The sequence below is a fragment of the Gymnoscopelus microlampas genome, assembly GCF_963454915.1.
Source record: "Gymnoscopelus microlampas genome assembly, chromosome: 19".
Classification (NCBI taxonomy): Eukaryota; Metazoa; Chordata; class Actinopteri; order Myctophiformes; family Myctophidae; genus Gymnoscopelus; species Gymnoscopelus microlampas.
In genome coordinates this window covers 38,451,233-38,475,787 of record NC_139956.1, presented here as the reverse complement: position 1 = coordinate 38,475,787, position 24,555 = coordinate 38,451,233, and the positions used below count along the sequence as shown (strand labels likewise).

Below are 24,555 nucleotides of genomic sequence, written 5' to 3'. Positions count from 1 at the left end.
TCTTCACTATCCAGCAAGATTATGCCACCAAACACAGAGCCATAATGCCTGATGGACATTTCAGCCAACTACCTGTCTTACAGAAAAAATACAAAAGCTCCATATAACGACCGCGTGGCCCAATGGATAAGGCGCCTGACTACGAATCAGGAGATTGAGGGTTCGAATCCCTTCGTGGTTGTCCTTCCGTGTAACTGTCAAAGTTACCTGAAATGAACACAGCTTGGTACTTGTAGAAGTAACTGGTTGGCTTTCCGTTACACCTGAGTTTCAGATTCAGGCAACTGATTGATCCTCATGGCTGTGACAGATTTCAGTCTTTGTCCAGTAAAAACTGAGTGTTTTTCACGGCTCTGACCCATATGCTCTTCACTGCATTCTCCAGCAACATTATGCCGCCAAACACACAGCTGTAAGCCCTGATGGACTTTTCCTCCCACTAACATTCTGACAGAGAGAACACATCATAGAGATACAAGGACCACGTGGCCTAATGGATAAGGCGTCTGACTTCGAATCAGAAGATTGAGGGCTCGAGTCCCTTCGTGGTTGGCCTACCGTGTAACTGTCAAAGTTAACTGCAATTAATCGTAACTTGCTATCTGTAGAACTAACTGCTTGGCTCTCTGTCAAACCTGACTTTCAAATTCATTGATCTTCATGGCTGTGACTGATTTCAGTCTTCGTCCAGTCAAAACTGCATCACAGTGTTTGATTTGGCCAAGTTAATACTGCCTCTTTTAGTTGTGTCAACTAAAATGGAGGGTCTTGAGCTCTTTTACTATAATATACTTCAAAGCTGACCTTGGGCCTCGACCAAACGGGAATGCACTGGATGCTTTGAATTTGCCAAAATCAAGAAAACACTCAGACTGCATGCTGAAACCCTCTGAGCCACTTTGCAAACAGTTAGTTGCAACAAATCATTGAAAAAGCAGGCCTGTTAGCTCAGCTGGTCAGAGCGTGGTGCTAATAACGCCAAGGTCGCGGGTTCGATCCCCGTACGGGCCATAGAGGACTGATTAGAATGTATCCGTGTGCATCTCTAACATGCAAAATCTCTTCTTTGTTAGGCAAAAACTGTCTCTATGCACATCCAATATGCTCTTCACTATCCAGCAAGATTATGCCACCAAACACAGAGCCATAATGCCTGATGGACATTTCAGCCAACTACCTGTCTTACAGAAAAAATACAAAAGCTCCATATAACGACCGCGTGGCCCAATGGATAAGGCGCCTGACTACGAATCAGGAGATTGAGGGTTCGAATCCCTTCGTGGTTGTCCTTCCGTGTAACTGTCAAAGTTACCTGAAATGAACACAGCTTGGTACTTGTAGAAGTAACTGGTTGGCTTTCCGTTACACCTGAGTTTCAGATTCAGGCAACTGATTGATCCTCATGGCTGTGACAGATTTCAGTCTTTGTCCAGTAAAAACTGAGTGTTTTTCACGGCTCTGACCCATATGCTCTTCACTGCATTCTCCAGCAACATTATGCCGCCAAACACACAGCTGTAAGCCCTGATGGACTTTTCCTCCCACTAACATTCTGACAGAGAGAACACATCATAGAGATACAAGGACCACGTGGCCTAATGGATAAGGCGTCTGACTTCGAATCAGAAGATTGAGGGCTCGAGTCCCTTCGTGGTTGGCCTACCGTGTAACTGTCAAAGTTAACTGCAATTAATCGTAACTTGCTATCTGTAGAACTAACTGCTTGGCTCTCCGTCAAACCTGACTTTCAAATTCATTGATCTTCATGGCTGTGACTGATTTCAGTCTTTGTCCAGTCAAAACTGCATCACAGGGTTTGATTTGGCCAAGTTAATACTGCCTCTTTTAGTTGTGTCAACTAAAATGGAGGGTCTTGAGCTCTTTTACTATAATATACTTCAAAGCTGACCTTGGGTCTCGACCAAACGGGAATGCACTGGATGCTTTGAATTTGCCAAAATCAAGAAAACACTCAGACTGCATGCTGAAACCCTCTGAGCCACTTTGCAAACAGTTAGTTGCAACAAATCATTGAAAAAGCAGGCCTGTTAGCTCAGCTGGTCAGAGCGTGGTGCTAATAACGCCAAGGTCGCGGGTTCGATCCCCGTACGGGCCATAGAGGACTGATTAGAATGTATCCGTGTGCATCTCTAACATGCAAAATCTCTTCTTTGTAAGGCAAAAACTGTCTCTATGCACATCCAATATGCTCTTCACTATCCAGCAAGATTATGCCACCAAACACAGAGCCATAATGCCTGATGGACATTTCAGCCAACTACCTGTCTTACAGAAATAATACAAAAGCTCCATATAACGACCGCGTGGCCCAATGGATAAGGCGCCTGACTACGAATCAGGAGATTGAGGGTTCGAATCCCTTCGTGGTTGTCCTTCCGTGTAACTGTCAGAGTTACCTGAAATGAACACAGCTTGGTACTTGTAGAAGTAACTGGTTGGCTTTCTGTTACACCTGAGTTTCAGATTCAGGCAACTGATTGATCCTCATGGCTGTGACAGATTTCAGTCTTTGTCCAGTAAAAACTGAGTGTTTTTCACGGCTCTGACCCATATGCTCTTCACTGCATTCTCCAGCAACATTATGCCGCCAAACACACAGCTGTAAGCCCTGATGGACTTTTCCTCCCACTAACATTCTGACAGAGAGAACACATCATAGAGATACAAGGACCACGTGGCCTAGTGGATAAGGCGTCTGACTTCGAATCAGAAGATTGAGGGTTCGAGTCCCTTCGTGGTTGGCCTACCGTGTAACTGTCAAAGTTAACTGCAATTAATCGTAACTTACTATCTGTAGAATTAAATGCTTGGCTCTCCGTCAAACCTGACTTTCAAATGCATTGATCTTCATGGCTGTGACTGATTTCAGTCTTTGTCCAGTCAAAACTGCATCACAGTGTTTGATTTGGCCAAGTTAATACTGCCTCTTTTAGTTGTGTCAACTAAAATGGAGGGTCTTGAGCTCTTTTACTATAATATACTTCAAAGCTGACCTTGGGTCTCGACCAAACGGGAATGCACTGGATGCTTTGAATTTGCCAAAATCAAGAAAACACTCAGACTGCATGCTGAAACCCTCTGAGCCACTTTGCAAACAGTTAGTTGCAACAAATCATTGAAAAAGCAGGCCTGTTAGCTCAGCTGGTCAGAGCGTGGTGCTAATAACGCCAAGGTCGCGGGTTTGATCCCCGTACGGGCCATAGAGGACTGATTAGAATGTATCCGTGTGCATCTCTAACATGCGAAATCTCTTCTTTGTTAGGCAAAAACTGTCTCTATGCACATCCAATATGCTCTTCACTATACAGCAAGATTATGCCACCAAACACAGAGCCATAATGCCTGATGGACATTTCAGCCAACTACCTGTCTTACAGAAATAATACAAAAGCTCCATATAACGACCGCGTGGCCCAATGGATAAGGCGCCTGACTACGAATCAGGAGATTGAGGGTTCGAATCCCTTCGTGGTTGTCCTTCCGTGTAACTGTCAAAGTTACCTGAAATGAACACAGCTTGGTACTTGTAGAAGTAACTGGTTGGCTTTCCGTTACACCTGAGTTTCAGATTCAGGCAACTGATTGATCCTCATGGCTGTGACAGATTTCAGTCTTTGTCCAGTAAAAACTGAGTGTTTTTCACGGCTCTGACCCATATGCTCTTCACTGCATTCTCCAGCAACATTATGCCGCCAAACACACAGCTGTAAGCCCTGATGGACTTTTCCTCCCAATAACATTCTGACAGAGAGAACACATCATAGAGATACAAGGACCACGTGGCCTAATGGATAAGGCGTCTGACTTCGAATCAGAAGATTGAGTGGTTCGAGTCCCTTCGTGGTTGGCCTACCGTGTAACTGTTAAAGTTAACTGCAATTAATCGTAACTTGCTATCTGTAGAACTAACTGCTTGGCTCTCCGTCAAACCTGACTTTCAAATTCATTGATCTTCATGGCTGTGACTGATTTCAGTCTTTGTCCAGTCAAAACTGCATCACAGTGTTTGATTTGGCCAAGTTAATACTGCCTCTTTTAGTTGTGTCAACTAAAATGGAGGGTCTTGAGCTCTTTTACTATAATATACTTCAAAGCTGACCTTGGGCCTCAACCAAACGGGAATGCACTGGATGCTTTGAATTTGCCAAAATCAAGAAAACACTCAGACTGCATGCTGAAACCCTCTGAGCCACTTTGCAAACAGTTAGTTGCAACAAATCATTGAAAAAGCAGGCCTGTTAGCTCAGCTGGTCAGAGCGTGGTGCTAATAACGCCAAGGTCGAGGGTTCGATCCCCGTACGGGCCATAGAGGACTGATTAGAATGTATCCGTGTGCATCTCTAACATGCAAAATCTCTTCTTTGTTAGGCAAAAACTGTCTCTATGCACATCCAATATGCTCTTCACTATCCAGCAAGATTATGCCACCAAACACAGAGCCATAATGCCTGATGGACATTTCAGCCAACTACCTGTCTTACAGAAAAAATACAAAAGCTCCATATAACGACCGCGTGGCCCAATGGATAAGGCGCCTGACTACGAATCAGGAGATTGAGGGTTCGAATCCCTTCGTGGTTGTCCTTCCGTGTAACTGTCAAAGTTACCTGAAATGAACACAGCTTGGTACTTGTAGAAGTAACTGGTTGGCTTTCCGTTACACCTGAGTTTCAGATTCAGGCAACTGATTGATCCTCATGGCTGTGACAGATTTCAGTCTTTGTCCAGTAAAAACTGAGTGTTTTTCACGGCTCTGACCCATATGCTCTTCACTGCATTCTCCAGCAACATTATGCCGCCAAACACACAGCTGTAAGCCCTGATGGACTTTTCCTCCCACTAACATTCTGACAGAGAGAACACATCATAGAGATACAAGGACCACGTGGCCTAATGGATAAGGCGTCTGACTTCGAATCAGAAGATTGAGGGCTCGAGTCCCTTCGTGGTTGGCCTACCGTGTAACTGTCAAAGTTAACTGCAATTAATCGTAACTTGCTATCTGTAGAACTAACTGCTTGGCTCTCTGTCAAACCTGACTTTCAAATTCATTGATCTTCATGGCTGTGACTGATTTCAGTCTTCGTCCAGTCAAAACTGCATCACAGTGTTTGATTTGGCCAAGTTAATACTGCCTCTTTTAGTTGTGTCAACTAAAATGGAGGGTCTTGAGCTCTTTTACTATAATATACTTCAAAGCTGACCTTGGGCCTCGACCAAACGGGAATGCACTGGATGCTTTGAATTTGCCAAAATCAAGAAAACACTCAGACTGCATGCTGAAACCCTCTGAGCCACTTTGCAAACAGTTAGTTGCAACAAATCATTGAAAAAGCAGGCCTGTTAGCTCAGCTGGTCAGAGCGTGGTGCTAATAACGCCAAGGTCGCGGGTTCGATCCCCGTACGGGCCATAGAGGACTGATTAGAATGTATCCGTGTGCATCTCTAACATGCAAAATCTCTTCTTTGTTAGGCAAAAACTGTCTCTATGCACATCCAATATGCTCTTCACTATCCAGCAAGATTATGCCACCAAACACAGAGCCATAATGCCTGATGGACATTTCAGCCAACTACCTGTCTTACAGAAAAAATACAAAAGCTCCATATAACGACCGCGTGGCCCAATGGATAAGGCGCCTGACTACGAATCAGGAGATTGAGGGTTCGAATCCCTTCGTGGTTGTCCTTCCGTGTAACTGTCAAAGTTACCTGAAATGAACACAGCTTGGTACTTGTAGAAGTAACTGGTTGGCTTTCCGTTACACCTGAGTTTCAGATTCAGGCAACTGATTGATCCTCATGGCTGTGACAGATTTCAGTCTTTGTCCAGTAAAAACTGAGTGTTTTTCACGGCTCTGACCCATATGCTCTTCACTGCATTCTCCAGCAACATTATGCCGCCAAACACACAGCTGTAAGCCCTGATGGACTTTTCCTCCCACTAACATTCTGACAGAGAGAACACATCATAGAGATACAAGGACCACGTGGCCTAATGGATAAGGCGTCTGACTTCGAATCAGAAGATTGAGGGCTCGAGTCCCTTCGTGGTTGGCCTACCGTGTAACTGTCAAAGTTAACTGCAATTAATCGTAACTTGCTATCTGTAGAACTAACTGCTTGGCTCTCCGTCAAACCTGACTTTCAAATTCATTGATCTTCATGGCTGTGACTGATTTCAGTCTTTGTCCAGTCAAAACTGCATCACAGGGTTTGATTTGGCCAAGTTAATACTGCCTCTTTTAGTTGTGTCAACTAAAATGGAGGGTCTTGAGCTCTTTTACTATAATATACTTCAAAGCTGACCTTGGGTCTCGACCAAACGGGAATGCACTGGATGCTTTGAATTTGCCAAAATCAAGAAAACACTCAGACTGCATGCTGAAACCCTCTGAGCCACTTTGCAAACAGTTAGTTGCAACAAATCATTGAAAAAGCAGGCCTGTTAGCTCAGCTGGTCAGAGCGTGGTGCTAATAACGCCAAGGTCGCGGGTTCGATCCCCGTACGGGCCATAGAGGACTGATTAGAATGTATCCGTGTGCATCTCTAACATGCAAAATCTCTTCTTTGTTAGGCAAAAACTGTCTCTATGCACATCCAATATGCTCTTCACTATCCAGCAAGATTATGCCACCAAACACAGAGCCATAATGCCTGATGGACATTTCAGCCAACTACCTGTCTTACAGAAATAATACAAAAGCTCCATATAACGACCGCGTGGCCCAATGGATAAGGCGCCTGACTACGAATCAGGAGATTGAGGGTTCGAATCCCTTCGTGGTTGTCCTTCCGTGTAACTGTCAGAGTTACCTGAAATGAACACAGCTTGGTACTTGTAGAAGTAACTGGTTGGCTTTCTGTTACACCTGAGTTTCAGATTCAGGCAACTGATTGATCCTCATGGCTGTGACAGATTTCAGTCTTTGTCCAGTAAAAACTGAGTGTTTTTCACGGCTCTGACCCATATGCTCTTCACTGCATTCTCCAGCAACATTATGCCGCCAAACACACAGCTGTAAGCCCTGATGGACTTTTCCTCCCACTAACATTCTGACAGAGAGAACACATCATAGAGATACAAGGACCACGTGGCCTAGTGGATAAGGCGTCTGATAGAGCCATATGAAATCCGTGTTAACGGAATCGCGGACGGAATCGCGGAAATGACCAATAAAAATGGAATTGGAATAAAACACGGAATATTGCAGAATTTGGAAAAAAAAAAAAAATCGCGGTAAAATATTTTTTTTTACCGCGAATTTTTACAAATCCACGGGACACCACCATTTTGCATGGCCACATCCTACTTTATAAACAGTAAAATCCACGTAGAAATAGTCTTAGAAAGACGATAGAAACAATAATACATGCGCGACGCCATTTTGCGCATGCTCAGACCGAAGTCACCGAATTATTTTGGGAACATTTTTGCGTATAACACAACAAGGGCCATGTATGGACTGTTATATCTTGAACATTTATTCATTTCCACTTACCAGACACTTTTTTTTATGGTAAAAATGAGCATAAAAAGCAAAATACAGAATTCAGAAATATTAAAATGGAAAAAACAGAATTTGGGAAAAAATAAAACGGAATTGGGAAAAAAATAAAACGGATTTCATATGGCTCTAGCGTCTGACTTCGAATCAGAAGATTGAGGGTTCGAGTCCCTTCGTGGTTGGCCTACCGTGTAACTGTCAAAGTTAACTGCAATTAATCGTAACTTACTATCTGTAGAATTAAATGCTTGGCTCTCCGTCAAACCTGACTTTCAAATGCATTGATCTTCATGGCTGTGACTGATTTCAGTCTTTGTCCAGTCAAAACTGCATCACAGTGTTTGATTTGGCCAAGTTAATACTGCCTCTTTTAGTTGTGTCAACTAAAATGGAGGGTCTTGAGCTCTTTTACTATAATATACTTCAAAGCTGACCTTGGGTCTCGACCAAACGGGAATGCACTGGATGCTTTGAATTTGCCAAAATCAAGAAAACACTCAGACTGCATGCTGAAACCCTCTGAGCCACTTTGCAAACAGTTAGTTGCAACAAATCATTGAAAAAGCAGGCCTGTTAGCTCAGCTGGTCAGAGCGTGGTGCTAATAACGCCAAGGTCGCGGGTTTGATCCCCGTACGGGCCATAGAGGACTGATTAGAATGTATCCGTGTGCATCTCTAACATGCGAAATCTCTTCTTTGTTAGGCAAAAACTGTCTCTATGCACATCCAATATGCTCTTCACTATACAGCAAGATTATGCCACCAAACACAGAGCCATAATGCCTGATGGACATTTCAGCCAACTACCTGTCTTACAGAAATAATACAAAAGCTCCATATAACGACCGCGTGGCCCAATGGATAAGGCGCCTGACTACGAATCAGGAGATTGAGGGTTCGAATCCCTTCGTGGTTGTCCTTCCGTGTAACTGTCAAAGTTACCTGAAATGAACACAGCTTGGTACTTGTAGAAGTAACTGGTTGGCTTTCCGTTACACCTGAGTTTCAGATTCAGGCAACTGATTGATCCTCATGGCTGTGACAGATTTCAGTCTTTGTCCAGTAAAAACTGAGTGTTTTTCACGGCTCTGACCCATATGCTCTTCACTGCATTCTCCAGCAACATTATGCCGCCAAACACACAGCTGTAAGCCCTGATGGACTTTTCCTCCCAATAACATTCTGACAGAGAGAACACATCATAGAGATACAAGGACCACGTGGCCTAATGGATAAGGCGTCTGACTTCGAATCAGAAGATTGAGTGGTTCGAGTCCCTTCGTGGTTGGCCTACCGTGTAACTGTTAAAGTTAACTGCAATTAATCGTAACTTGCTATCTGTAGAACTAACTGCTTGGCTCTCCGTCAAACCTGACTTTCAAATTCATTGATCTTCATGGCTGTGACTGATTTCAGTCTTTGTCCAGTCAAAACTGCATCACAGTGTTTGATTTGGCCAAGTTAATACTGCCTCTTTTAGTTGTGTCAACTAAAATGGAGGGTCTTGAGCTCTTTTACTATAATATACTTCAAAGCTGACCTTGGGCCTCAACCAAACGGGAATGCACTGGATGCTTTGAATTTGCCAAAATCAAGAAAACACTCAGACTGCATGCTGAAACCCTCTGAGCCACTTTGCAAACAGTTAGTTGCAACAAATCATTGAAAAAGCAGGCCTGTTAGCTCAGCTGGTCAGAGCGTGGTGCTAATAACGCCAAGGTCGAGGGTTCGATCCCCGTACGGGCCATAGAGGACTGATTAGAATGTATCCGTGTGCATCTCTAACATGCAAAATCTCTTCTTTGTTAGGCAAAAACTGTCTCTATGCACATCCAATATGCTCTTCACTATCCAGCAAGATTATGCCACCAAACACAGAGCCATAATGCCTGATGGACATTTCAGCCAACTACCTGTCTTACAGAAATAATACAAAAGCTCCATATAACGACCGCGTGGCCCAATGGATAAGGCGCCTGACTACGAATCAGGAGATTGAGGGTTTGAATCCCTTCGTGGTTGTCCTTCCGTGTAACTGTCAAAGTTACCTGAAATGAACACAGCTTGGTACTTGTAGAAGTAACTGGTTGGCTTTCCGTTACACCTGAGTTTCAGATTCAGGCAACTGATTGATCCTCATGGCTGTGACAGATTTCAGTCTTTGTCCAGTAAAAACTGAGTGTTTTTCACGGCTCTGACCCATATGCTCTTCACTGCATTCTCCAGCAACATTATGCCGCCAAACACACAGCTGTAAGCCCTGATGGACTTTTCCTCCCACTAACATTCTGACAGAGAGAACACATCATAGAGATACAAGGACCACGTGGCCTAATGGATAAGGCGTCTGACTTCGAATCAGAAGATTGAGGGTTCGAGTCCCTTCGTGGTTGGCCTACCGTGTAACTGTTAAAGTTAACTGCAATTAATCTTAACTTGCTATCTGTAGAACTAACTGCTTGGCTCTCCGTCAAACCTGACTTTCAAATTCATTGATCTTCATGGCTGTGACTGATTTCAGTCTTTGTCCAGTCAAAACTGCATCACAGTGTTTGATTTGGCCAAGTTAATACTGCCTCTTTTAGTTGTGTCAACTAAAATGGAGGGTCTTGAGCTCTTTTACTATAATATACTTCAAAGCTGACCTTGGGTCTCGACCAAACGGGAATGCACTGGATGCTTTGAATTTGCCAAAATCAAGAAAACACTCAGACTGCATGCTGAAACCCTCTGAGCCACTTTGCAAACAGTTAGTTGCAACAAATCATTGAAAAAGCAGGCCTGTTAGCTCAGCTGGTCAGAGCGTGGTGCTAATAACGCCAAGGTCGCGGGTTTGATCCCCGTACGGGCCATAGAGGACTGATTAGAATGTATCCGTGTGCATCTCTAACATGCGAAATCTCTCTTTTGTTAGGCAAAAACTGTCTCTATGCACATCCAATATGCTCTTCACTATCCAGCAAGATTATGCCACCAAACACAGAGCCATAATGCCTGATGGACATTTCAGCCAACTACCTGTCTTACAGAAATAATACAAAAGCTCCATATAACGACCGCGTGGCCCAATGGATAAGGCGCCTGACTACGAATCAGGAGATTGAGGGTTCGAATCCCTTCGTGGTTGTCCTTCCGTGTAACTGTCAAAGTTACCTGAAATGAACACAGCTTGGTACTTGTAGAAGTAACTGGTTGGCTTTCCGTTACACCTGAGTTTCAGATTCAGGCAACTGATTGATCCTCATGGCTGTGACAGATTTCAGTCTTTGTCCAGTAAAAACTGAGTGTTTTTCGCGGCTCTGACCCATATGCTCTTCACTGCATTCTCCAGCAACATTATGCCGCCAAACACACAGCTGTAAGCCCTGATGGACTTTTCCTCCCACTAACATTCTGACAGAGAGAACACATCATAGAGATACAAGGACCACGTGGCCTAATGGATAAGGCGTCTGACTTCGAATCAGAAGATTGAGGGTTCGAGTCCCTTCGTGGTTGACCTACCGTGTAACTGTTAAAGTTAACTGCAATTAATCGTAACTTGCTATCTGTAGAACTAACTGCTTGGCTCTCCGTCAAACCTGACTTTCAAATTCATTGGTCTTCATGGCTGTGACTGATTTCAGTCTTTGTCCAGTCAAAACTGCATCACAGTGTTTGATTTGGCCAAGTTAATACTGCCTCTTTTAGTTGTGTCAACTAAAATGGAGGGTCTTGAGCTCTTTTACTATAATATACTTCAAAGCTGACCTTGGGCCTCAACCAAACGGGAATGCACTGGATGCTTTGAATTTGCCAAAATCAAGAAAACACTCAGACTGCATGCTGAAACCCTCTGAGCCACTTTGCAAACAGTTAGTTGCAACAGATCATTGAAAAAGCAGGCCTGTTAGCTCAGCTGGTCAGAGCGTGGTGCTAATAACGCCAAGGTCGAGGGTTCGATCCCCGTACGGGCCATAGAGGACTGATTAGAATGTATCCGTGTGCATCTCTAACATGCAAAATCTCTTCTTTGTTAGGCAAAAACTGTCTCTATGCACATCCAATATGCTCTTCACTATCCAGCAAGATTATGCCACCAAACACAGAGCCATAATGCCTGATGGACATTTCAGCCAACTACCTGTCTTACAGAAATAATACAAAAGCTCCAAATAACGACCGCGTGGCCCAATGGATAAGGCGCCTGACTACGAATCAGGAGATTGAGGGTTTGAATCCCTTCGTGGTTGTCCTTCCGTGTAACTGTCAAAGTTACCTGAAATGAACACAGCTTGGTACTTGTAGAAGTAACTGGTTGGCTTTCCGTTACACCTGAGTTTCAGATTCAGGCAACTGATTGATCCTCATGGCTGTGACAGATTTCAGTCTTTGTCCAGTAAAAACTGAGTGTTTTTCACGGCTCTGACCCATATGCTCTTCACTGCATTCTCCAGCAACATTATGCCGCCAAACACACAGCTGTAAGCCCTGATGGACTTTTCCTCCCACTAACATTCTGACAAAGAGAACACATCATAGAGATACAAGGACCACGTGGCCTAATGGATAAGGCGTCTGACTTCGAATCAGAAGATTGAGGGTTCGAGTCCCTTCGTGGTTGGCCTACCGTGTAACTGTTAAAGTTAACTGCAATTAATCGTAACTTGCTATCTGTAGAACTAACTGCTTGGCTCTCCGTCAAACCTGACTTTCAAATTCATTGATCTTCATGGCTGTGACTGATTTCAGTCTTTGTCCAGTCAAAACTGCATCACAGTGTTTGATTTGGCCAAGTTAATACTGCCTCTTTTAGTTGTGTCAACTAAAATGGAGGGTCTTGAGCTCTTTTACTATAATATACTTCAAAGCTGACCTTGGGCCTCAACCAAACGGGAATGCACTGGATGCTTTGAATTTGCCAAAATCAAGAAAACACTCAGACTGCATGCTGAAACCCTCTGAGCCACTTTGCAAACAGTTAGTTGCAACAGATCATTGAAAAAGCAGGCCTGTTAGCTCAGCTGGTCAGAGCGTGGTGCTAATAACGCCAAGGTCGAGGGTTCGATCCCCGTACGGGCCATAGAGGACTGATTAGAATGTATCCGTGTGCATCTCTAACATGCAAAATCTCTTCTTTGTTAGGCAAAAACTGTCTCTATGCACATCCAATATGATCTTCACTATCCAGCAAGATTATGCCACCAAACACAGAGCCATAATGCCTGATGGACATTTCAGCCAACTACCTGTCTTACAGAAATAATACAAAAGCTCCATATAACGACCGCGTGGCCCAATGGATAAGGCGCCTGACCACGAATCAGGAGATTGAGGGTTTGAATCCCTTCGTGGTTGTCCTTCCGTGTAACTGTCAAAGTTACCTGAAATGAACACAGCTTGGTACTTGTAGAAGTAACTGGTTGGCTTTCCGTTAAACCTGAGTTTCAGATTCAGGCAACTGATTGATCCTCATGGCTGTGACAGATTTCAGTCTTTGTCCAGTAAAAACTGAGTGTTTTTCACGGCTCTGACCCATATGCTCTTCACTGCATTCTCCAGCAACATTATGCCGCCAAACACACAGCTGTAAGCCCTGATGGACTTTTCCTCCCACTAACATTCTGACAGAGAGAACACATCATAGAGATACAAGGACCACGTGGCCTAATGGATAAGGCGTCTGACTTCGAATCAGAAGATTGAGGGTTCGAGTCCCTTCGTGGTTGGCCTACCGTGTAACTGTTAAAGTTAACTGCAATTAATCTTAACTTGCTATCTGTAGAACTAACTGCTTGGCTCTCCGTCAAACCTGACTTTCAAATTCATTGATCTTCATGGCTGTGACTGATTTCAGTCTTTGTCCAGTCAAAACTGCATCACAGTGTTTGATTTGGCCAAGTTAATACTGCCTCTTTTAGTTGTGTCAACTAAAATGGAGGGTCTTGAGCTCTTTTACTATAATATACTTCAAAGCTGACCTTGGGCCTCAACCAAACGGGAATGCACTGGATGCTTTGAATTTGCCAAAATCAAGAAAACACTCAGACTGCATGCTGAAACCCTCTGAGCCACTTTGCAAACAGTTAGTTGCAACAAATCATTGAAAAAGCAGGCCTGTTAGCTCAGCTGGTCAGAGCGTGGTGCTAATAACGCCAAGGTCGCGGGTTCGATCCCCGTACGGGCCATGGAGGACTGATTAGAATGTATCCGTGTGCATCTCTAATATGCAAAATCTCTTCTTTGTTAGGCAAAAACTGTCTCTATGCACATCCAATATGCTCTTCACTATCCAGCAAGATTATGCCACCAAACACAGAGCCATAATGCCTGATGGACATTTCAGCCAACTACCTGTCTTACAGAAAAAATACAAAAGCTCCATATAACGACCGCGTGGCCCAATGGATAAGGCGCCTGACTGCGAATCAGGAGATTGAGGTTTCGAATCCCTTCGTGGTTGTCCTTCCGTGTAACTGTCAAAGTTACCTGAAATGAACACAGCTTGGTACTTGTAGAAGTAACTGGTTGGCTTTCCGTTACACCTGAGTTTCAGATTCAGGCAACTGATTGATCCTCATGGCTCTGACAGATTTCAGTCTTTGTCCAGTAAAAACTGAGTGTTTTTCACGGCTCTGACCCATATGCTCTTCACTGCATTCTCCAGCAACATTATGCCGCCAAACACACAGCTGTAAGCCCTGATGGACTTTTCCTCCCACTAACATTCTGACAGAGAGAACACATCATAGAGATACAAGGACCACGTGGCCTAATCCTAATGGATAAGGCGTCTGACTTCGAATCAGAAGATTGAGGGTTCGAGTCCCTTCGTGGTTGGCCTACCGTGTAACTGTCAAAGTTAACTGCAATTAATCGTAACTTGCTATCTGTAGAACTAACTGCTTGGCTCTCCGTCAAACCTGACTTTCAAATTCATTGATCTTCATGGCTGTGACTGATTTCAGTCTTTGTCCAGTCAAAACTGCATCACAGTTTTTGATTTGGCCAAGTTAATACTGCCTCTTTTAGTTGCGTCAACTAAAATGGAGGGTCTTGAGCTCTTTTACTATAATATACTTCAAAGCTGACCTTGGGTCTCGACCAAACGGGAATGCACTGGATGCTTTGAATTTGCCAAAATCAAGAAAACACTCAGACTGCATGCTGAAACCCTCTGAGCCACTTTGCAAACAGTTAGTTGCAACAAATCATTGAAAAAGCAGGCCTGTTAGCTCAGCTGGTCAGAGCGTGGTGCTAATAAAGCCAAGGTCGCGGGTTCGATCCCCGTACGGGCCATAGAGGACTGATTAGAATGTATCCGTGTGATTTGATTTGATTTGATTTGATTTATTTGCACAACATTTTTGTATACATTTACAGGACATGTTAGTTATTTCCGAGGGAAACATTACATGATAGTTGTTGTGCCGGTGAGGTAAGAAACCCTGGGGGGCTTATGTAAGAACCTCACCGTTTACATTACATATAATGAGGGTTATTTAATATTAAAATCAAAGACAGAAAAAAAAAGAAAGAGAAAAAAATAAAATAAAAGAAAATATAAAAGTATATACCTATGATAAAGGGTATAGTACATTGATAAAAATAAAAATAAAAGTACAAGACTGAGCAGAAGAGACAGAACAAAAACAAAACAAAACAACAAAAAGTATTGAACAAAGCAAAACAATTATGCTATTACATATCATGTGAATAAGGATTAAATTATTTGGTAACTAGTCTAGTTTTCCATTTGGGTATTTAACTTACTTATTAGGCTTCTTTTATAGGTAGGTAGGGAGGATGTGGTAGCCACCAAACTGAAATGGGCGTTCCATAATGAAACTCCTTTGTACTTGATGGCGAACTGCCCCCTATTGGTGGTACATAGTGGGACATGCAGTTGGTTTGCTTGCCTAGTGGGATATGGGTGAAAGCTGGAATTTGGCTGGAAATACAATTTAAAATGATTTGGGAGGTGGGTGTATTGGTATTTAGTTTTATATACAAATAGACATGTTTGGAGTACATTTATATTAAAGATTGTTAGTATACTGAGTGTGTGCATCTCTAACATGCCAAATCTCTTCTTTGTTAGGCAAAAACTGTCTCTATGCACATCCAATATGCTCTTCACTATCCAGCAAGATTATGCCACCAAACACAGAGCCATAATGCCTGATGGACATTTCAGCCAACTACCTGTCTTACAGAAATAATACAAAGGCTCCATATAACGACCGCGTGGCCCAATGGATAAGGCGTCTGACTACGAATCAGGAGATTGAGGGTTTGAATCCCTTCGTGGTTGTCCTTCCGTGTAACTGTCAGAGTTACCTGAAATGAACACAGCTTGGTACTTGTAGAAGTAACTGGTTGGCTTTCCGTTACACCTGAGTTTCAGATTCAGGCAACTGATTGATCCTCATGGCTGTGACAGATTTCAGTCTTTGTCCAGTAAAAACTGAGTGTTTTTCACGGCTCTGACCCATATGCTCTTCACTGCATTCTCCAGCAACATTATGCCGCCAAACACACAGCTGTAAGCCCTGATGGACTTTTCCTCCCACTAACATTCTGACAGAGAGAACACATCATAGAGATACAAGGACCACGTGGCCTAATGGATAAGGCGTCTGACTTCGAATCAGAAGATTGAGGGTTCGAGTCCCTCCGTGGTTGGCCTACCGTGTAACTGTCAAAGTTAACTGCAACTAGAAAAAGTGCTCCTCGGAGCACAGGTCTCCGCCAGGTCAGGTACGTTATTGTGGCCTCCTGGTGGCGCTATAATAGGCCAATGTGAAAAGGGTGCCATTTATTCTCAGGTCTTTCACGGCAATCAGACACTGCATTCATGATTTGAGGCATTTTGTTCCAAAAAATTGTTTTGCTAAATTAGACCTGCTGGTGGCGCTGTAACAGGCCAATATGAAAAGGGTGGCATTTCTTCCTCGGCCTAGTGGGAACGTGCGTGTGACATTTCACGGAAATCGCAAGCTGCGTGCATAGTTTGAGGCTTTTTGTTCAAAACGGACCAATCCTGCAAACTTTGGAAGCCAACCATAGACAATGAGGATGGAATATGGGAAATCGGACAGATCCATGTTGATCACATGACTATAGAGATACTGTCTACCGATTTGCATGACGTTTGGATAAAATCTGTAGGAGTAATGTAAAAAAAATGGGTTTTGCACAAATCAGCCTCCTGGTGGCGCTATAACAGGCCCATGTGAAAACATTGGGGCAGAGGTTCTGAATTGGCATCCAGGGAGTGTGTGTGCACAGTTTCGGAGCGACCGGGCCAACGGTGCCGGAGATTAGCTGGTAACACACAGACAAGAGGGACACACACACACACGGACGGACACACACACGGACGGACGGACGGAGGGTAAAACATACTCTCTCGCCATGCCTTCGGCCTGGCGGAGACAATTAATCGTAACTTGCTATCTGTAGAACTAACTGCTTGGCTCTCCGTCAAACCTGACTTTCAAATTCATTGATCTTCATGGCTGTGACTGATTTCAGTCTTTGTCCAGTCAAAACTGCATCACAGTGTTTGATTTGGCCAAGTTAATACTGTCTCTTTTAGTTGTGTCAACTAAAATGGAGGGTCTTGAGCTCTTTTACTATAATATGCTTCAAAGCTGACCTTGGGCCTCAACCAAACGGGAATGCACTGGATGCTTTGAATTTGCCAAAATCAAGAAAACACTCAGACTGCATGCTGAAACCCTCTGAGCCACTTTGCAAACAGTTAGTTGCAACAAATCATTGAAAAAGCAGGCCTGTTAGCTCAGCTGGTCAGAGCGTGGTGCTAATAACGCCAAGGTCGCGGGTTCGATCCCCGTACGGGCCATAGAGTACTGATTAGAATGTATCCGTGTGCATCTCTAACATGCAAAATCTCTCTTTTGTTAGGCAAAAACCGTCTCTATGCACATCCAATATGCTCTTCACTATCCAGCAAGATTATGCCACCAAACACAGAGCCATAATGCCTGATGGACATTTCAGCCAACTACCTGTCTTACAGGAATAATACAAGAGCTCCATATAACGACCACGTGGCCCAATGGATAAGGCGCCTGACTACGAATCAGGAGATTGAGGGTTCGAATCCCTTCGTGGTTGTCCTTCCGTGTAACTGTCAAAGTTACCTAAAATGAACACAACTTGGTACTTGTAGAAGTAACTGGTTGGCTTTCCGTTAAACCTGAGTTTCAGATTCAGGCAACTGATTGATCCTCATGGCTGTGACACATTTCAGTCTTTGTCCAGTAAAAACTGAGTGTTTTTCACGGCTCTGACCCAAATGCTCTTCACTGCATTATCCAGCAACATTATGCCGCCAAACACAAAGCTGTAATCCCTGATGGACTTTTCATCCCACTAACATTCTGACAGAGAGAATACATCATAGAGACACAAGGACCACGTGGCCTAATGGATAAGGCGTCTGACTTCGAATCAGAAGATTGAGCAATCGAGTCCCTTCGTGGTTGGCCTACCGTGTAACTGTCAAAGTTAACTGCAATTAATCGTAACTTGCTATCTGTAGAACTAACTGCTTGGCTCTCCGTCAAACCTGACTTTCAAATTCATTGATCTTCATGGCTGTGACTGATTTCAGTCTTTGTCCAGTCAAAACTGCATCACAGTGTTTGATTTGGCCAAGTTAATACTGTCTCTTTTAGTTGTGTCAACTAAAATGGAGGGTCTTGAGCTCTTTTACTATAATATGCTTCAAAGCTGACCTTGGGCCTCGACCAAACGGGAATGCACTGGATGCTTTGAATTTGCCAAAATCAAGAAAACACTCAGACTGCATGCTGAAACCCTCTGAGCCACTTTGCAAACAGTTAGTTGCAACAAATCATTGAAAAAGCAGGCCTGTTAGCTCAGCTGGTCAGAGCGTGGTGCTAATAACGCCAAGGTCGCGGGTTCGATCCCCGTACGGGCCATAGAGTACTGATTAGAATGTATCCGTGTGCATCTCTAACATGCAAAATCTCTCTTTTGTTAGGCAAAAACCGTCTCTATGCACATCCAATATGCTCTTCACTATCCAGCAAGATTATGCCACCAAACAGAGCCATAATGCCTGATGGACATTTCAGCCAACTACCTGTCTTACAGGAATAATACAAGAGCTCCATATAACGACCACGTGGCCCAATGGATAAGGCGCCTGACTACGAATCAGGAGATTGAGGGTTCGAATCCCTTCGTGGTTGTCCTTCCGTGTAACTGTCAAAGTTACCTAAAATGAACACAACTTGGTACTTGTAGAAGTAACTGGTTGGCTTTCCGTTAAACCTGAGTTTCAGATTCAGGCAACTGATTGATCCTCATGGCTGTGACACATTTCAGTCTTTGTCCAGTAAAAACTGAGTGTTTTTCACGGCTCTGACCCAAATGCTCTTCACTGCATTATCCAGCAACATTATGCCGCCAAACACAAAGCTGTAATCCCTGATGGACTTTTCATCCCACTAACATTCTGACAGAGAGAATACATCATAGAGACACAAGGACCACGTGGCCTAATGGATAAGGCGTCTGACTTCGAATCAGAAGATTGAGCAATCGAGTCCCTTCGTGGTTGGCCTACCGTGTAACTGTCAAAGTTAACTGCAATTAATCGTAACTTGCTATCTGTAGAACTAACTGCTTGGCTCTCCGTCAAACCTGACTTTCAAATTCATTGATCTTCATGGCTGTGACTGATTTCAGTCTTTGTCCAGTCAAAACTGCATCACAGTGTTTGATTTGGCCAAGTTAATACTGCCTCTTTTAGTTGTGTCAACTAAAATGGAGGGTCTTGAGCTCTTTTACTATAATATACTTCAAAGCTGACCTTGGGCCTCGACCAAACGGGAATGCACTGGATGCTTTGAATTTGCCAAAATCAAGAAAACACTCAGACTGCATGCTGAAACCCTCTGAGCCACTTTGCAAACAGTTAGTTGCAACAAATCATTGAAAAAGCAGGCTTGTTAGCTCAGCTGGTCAGAGCATGGTGCTAATAATGCCAAGGTCGCAGGTTCGATACCCGTACGGGCCATAGAGTACTGATTAGAATGTATCCATGTGCATCTCTAACATGCAAAATCTCTCCTTTGTTAGGCAAAAACTGTCTCTATGCACATCCAATATGCTCTTCACTATCCAGCAAGATTATGCCACCAAACACAGAGCCATAATGCCTGATGGACATTTCAGCCAACTACCTTTCTTACAGAAATAATACAATAGCTCCATGTGGTGACCGCGTGGCCCAATGGATAAGGTGCCTGACTACAAATCAGGAGATTGAGGCTTCGAATCCCTTTGTGGTTCCCTTCGATCCCTGTACGGGCCACACTTGATAAAAAACCCAACCGTTACCACCATTGCCTTAAAGTATAATTTATTTAATTTTGATAGCTTTAAACATTTCGCAGATGCTTGTCTCATTTTTAAGGTTTTAACTGTCTAAAACAGTTCATAGAGCGAAGAGAAAGTGTTGACAGAACGACAATTGCAACTACCAGAGGGGACTGTGAGGTACCATTCAGACAGAGTGTGTTTGGTGAAACAGTCTTCTCTGTTAGAACCTCCCATCACTGGAATAGTCTCCCTACCGAAGTAAGAGAGACCACCAACTATCTGACCTTCAAATTCAACCTTAAGAGATGGCATAAAGCTAACCAAATTTGTAATAATGGGTAATCATCTGCTCAACTAATCACTGCTGTCTCTTCTCATATTATACTGCATTTGTTTTGTCTTCTGCACTATGTCTTGTCTTGTATTGTTGATGATGATGTTTGTTTTTGTATGGATAACTATACTACCATTTTTTAACAGTCTGCTCAGGGACTACAGATGAAAATTAGCCAATTATGGCTAACTCTGGCTCATTTACCCACGTAAATGTGAAAAAACATGTTGATTAATATGCACTGTCCCTGATAAATAAATAAATAAAATAAATAAATAAATAGAGTACTGATTAGAATGTATCCGTTTGCATCTCTAACATGCAAAATATCTCTATTGTTAGGCAAAAACTGTCTCTATGCACATCCAATATGCTCTTCACTACATTATCCACCAAGATTATGCCACCAAACACAAAGCAATAGTGGCAGCGATTTTTCATTTTTCTTAACTTTTAAAATATTCACAGAGTATTTATATCCAGTATGACTGATCCCCCAAAAGTTGCTAAAAAAGGAGGCTTTCACTGTGCTTCCGCAAAAAGGAAAAAAAAGTCACCGCGACCCCTCGTTCGCTTGTTATAGACCTAGAATAGCATGTCTCGTCAAAAATGCAGGGGAAAACTCAAGATACAGCCGTTTCCCCACATACGCTAACCAAGGCGTGGATGGAGCAGTAGATCTTGTGATCACGAGTTCTCCTGGATCTCTCTCTGACTGAGCCTGAAATGGTGGCTCATAGGTTGCGGAACAGCGCCATGTAGTGGTAAACACAGTTTTGGACAAGTTACACGTCTTTGTCACTCTGGGCTTTGGAACACAACAATGGCACAAAGTAAACTGATCATTATGGCCCAGAGTGTAACCTAGTTATTAACAACAGCTTGAAAAAAATATCTTTAAGCCAGAGCGGGTCGTTTGTAAAAAATCTTTGGCTTTGATGCTATCTTACATTATTATTTGACAGTGCAGTATATTAACGAGCGTCAACGAGCATTAGCCGGACACAGACACACCACCCCTCTGCAGTGCTCCAAACTGAAAGTGAATGGAGTCTGTCTCATTTCTCTCCAAAAGCCCTTGAATATGATGGAATATGATTAAGGATTACTGTGATTATGACAAGCTCACATTTCATACCACACACACCATACAGTAAGAACTCTGGTAACTTTCAATAGCCCAAAAAACAAAAACAAATCATTTTTGGAAGAAAAAAAAAATATTGCGATACGGTATGACGTCACGACGATACACATCATCAAATTTTAATATTGCGGAACGATACACTGTGACACCCCTACCTTCCACTCTTGCTGTTAAAAAGCTCCATAAAAAATACTTTTGCAACAAGCAAAGGTGAGGCCTATCCCTGCCACACTCCTGAAGTATTTGACATTGTGAAGCAGTATCTGTATCTGTATCTATCTTAGTATCTGAATGAAAAACATTTAGACCTGAGGCCGATTCTAAAAGCAACTTCTAAATTCTGAAAAATTCTGTTGCTATATATATAAAATTCAATCAAGTTTCTACCTTGTTTAGTCAAAAATATATATATTTTAAATGCATTTCAGCATAGTGGTGGCCGCCATCTTTAAATAGTCCATTTTGAGCTGGACATACAGCATATTTGGATTCAGCACCCCTTAATACCCCTAGAAAACCTTCAGCACTTTAAATAAGCACACTTTCTGAAGTTCTGCCTAGTCTAAAATTGAAGCGATTCAAGCGACTAGAAAGATATTGTATCTTGTGGTGGGAATGCATCTTTACGACAATGATTAGAAAAGCAGAAATGTAATCATTTCTGATTGCAATTTTTGGCACATAATCAGCAGACTGGAGGTGTTCATACCACCTTGCCACTTATGGTGGTTCACTGTAATGAGGAAGGTACGATAGAACATGAGAAGAGAAGCAACCTCACCTTCCTCTCTGTGCTCTCCCTCTCGGCGGGGACTGTGTCGTGACAACGGTGGTCGCTCTCGGTGCACAGCACACACACACACCTCTGGTCGCTCCTGCAGAACAGCTCCAGGAGCCTCTGGTGCTTCTTGCACATCCGCTCTTCCAGGTTCACCACGGGCTCGATCAGCTTGTGGATCTTCAAGGTGGCGACCCTGAGGTTAGGGTGACCATAATCTTTTTAAACACTTAAACTGGGACCCTTAAAGGACGACTTTTTTCAACCTATCTTCATATAATAGATCCTCACTAATGCTCCCGATAAAAGTATGTCCTTTTTTTGTACTCTGTGTGTAGTCTGTGTCTCATAGGAGAGCTGTAGACACTTCAGAAACCCGTCTACCAGTGACATCATCGTTAGGAAGGTTTTTTTCTTCTTCAATATTTCATTTTTTTATTTAGATTTTTATTAACGTGAGAACAATGGCTTTCATTATAGCATGCTAACTTTCCAGGAATAGAAAGCCTGTAGTTTCTATTAACTTGGATTCCACATTGTTGATGTCAATGGTAGACAGGTTTCTGAACTGTCCACAAGTTGTGAGCTTGTTGTGATGTTGTTGTTTTCACTATTTGTGCAATTTTTGGCAATTTCTATTTTCTCCTGGCATTTTCATCAGCATGGAGGACAATTATTATAGCACACCTTGTACGTAGTGACTGCACCTTTCAACAGAACATAACATGATAAGCATTAAGCTCTCAAAACAAGTATAATTATTTTAAGGATGGTGAAAACCCGGGACAATATGTTAGTGGACAAGACATTTTACGTAGGCATGTAACGATTCACTCAACTCATGATACAATTCCAATCACGATACTAGGTTCATGATACGATTTTTCAAGATTTTTCAAAACGCTTTTTTAGAACACAAAATGATATAATGTTTTTCTATTATTTCTCTTACACATTATCCAGTATTTTCTTTCTCTTTTAATTTTCTTCTCTTATCCTCTTTTCAATACAGTAGCAAATGACTGAAAACTCTTTTTCTATCATTTCTCTTACAAAGATCCTGTATTTTCTTCTCTTTTTTTTACCCGCCCTCTGCTGTTTGCATCACAATTCGAATTGCGATTTAATCATGATTTAAATTGTAACCAGTTTGAATCGATTTTAATCAATTTACAATATATCGTTACATGTATATCGTTACATTCCTACATTTTAGTGTTTAATAGATATCAGGGCACCCAGTTCGAAAGCTGGCCAATCACGGCCAAAACCGGGAGGTCTGTACCTTAGATGTGGCTCCAGGTGGGCCTCGCAGTAGGAGGTGAGACACACCAGGCAGGACCGCAGGGCCTTGGCCTTCGTCCCGATGCACACGTCACAAAGCAAGTCCCCGGGTCTCCCGTCCTTCTGCCTCCTCGCTCGGATCAGCTCGGCCATCTCTTTGGCGAAGGTGTTCGGGCAAAGCTCTGGCTCTCCTGGGAAGGCACACTTGCATCGGGGACAAGCGCGAACGCTGCCGCCATTCCAGTGTCTTCTGATGCAGGTCGAGCAGAAGCTGTGTCCGCAGGGGACGGAGACCGGATCAGAGAACACCTCCAGACAGAGCAAACACAGGAACTGCTCCTCGGACAGAGGGATGCTGGGGGAGGACATGTCTTCACAAGAAATAATATGATAGAAATTGGTCAACTGGCTTGGAATTATCAATTCATCATTTGGAAATATATATATATATATATATATATATATATATAATAAAAAAAATACTGTGCATAGTCACATAGAACAGCCCTCACCATGCACAGAAACAAAATAATAATGTTTTTTTTCACCAGGAGTACGCCTACGTCATTTAGAAAATATTTGAATACTCAAAATACAGTATTTCCGGGATTACGTAGCTCTATAGCTGGTGTGCAAACCTTTTCGGTTCGAGTGACGTCTCTCCGGGACCCACATTTACAAAAATTAATCACTTATAATGGGCCTAATTTGAACAATTGTGAATATAACTGATCTACAAGCTCACAACGCATCACATCACGATTATTTAATTTCCGTGTTTATTTGTTTTTTCCCTGGTCTGATCATTCATAGAGCTGATTATCCGGGGGGACTAACTATTTAGCAGCCTACTGCCAGTAGGCCTGTTATAATTGTCTAATCGCAATTATTTGAGATAATCGCAATTATTTTGTCATAATCATCATAATCGTTTCCATGTTGAAAAATAAGCATATGTATATATATTTTTTTAATCAAAAATAGTGGAAATAGCAGATCTACAAGCTCCGAACGTGTCGCGATGCGACGCGTGGTGAGCATGTAGATCGGCTATTTCCACTATTAATGTTTTCTTTTTAAAGAATAAAGTTATTAAATATGTGATTTCTTTGTATATTTAGA

The 24,555-nt window shown here is 42.8% G+C and overlaps 1 protein-coding gene across 1 annotated transcript in view; it reads right to left on the bottom strand.

Annotated features, from left to right (window-relative positions):
- Window positions 1–23,802, bottom strand: part of LOC311034508 (E3 ubiquitin-protein ligase TRIM39-like) — a gene marked incomplete at both ends in the record, with an annotated part of 153,371 nt that extends 129,569 nt beyond the window's left edge. The window contains 2 exons of the mRNA XM_084042387.1: window positions 22,153–22,345; window positions 23,435–23,802. Of these exons, the coding sequence (XP_083898513.1) occupies window positions 22,153–22,345; window positions 23,435–23,802 (561 nt within the window). The remainder of the gene's footprint in view (window positions 1–22,152; window positions 22,346–23,434) is intronic.
- Window positions 23,803–24,555: the final 753 nt, after the last annotated feature.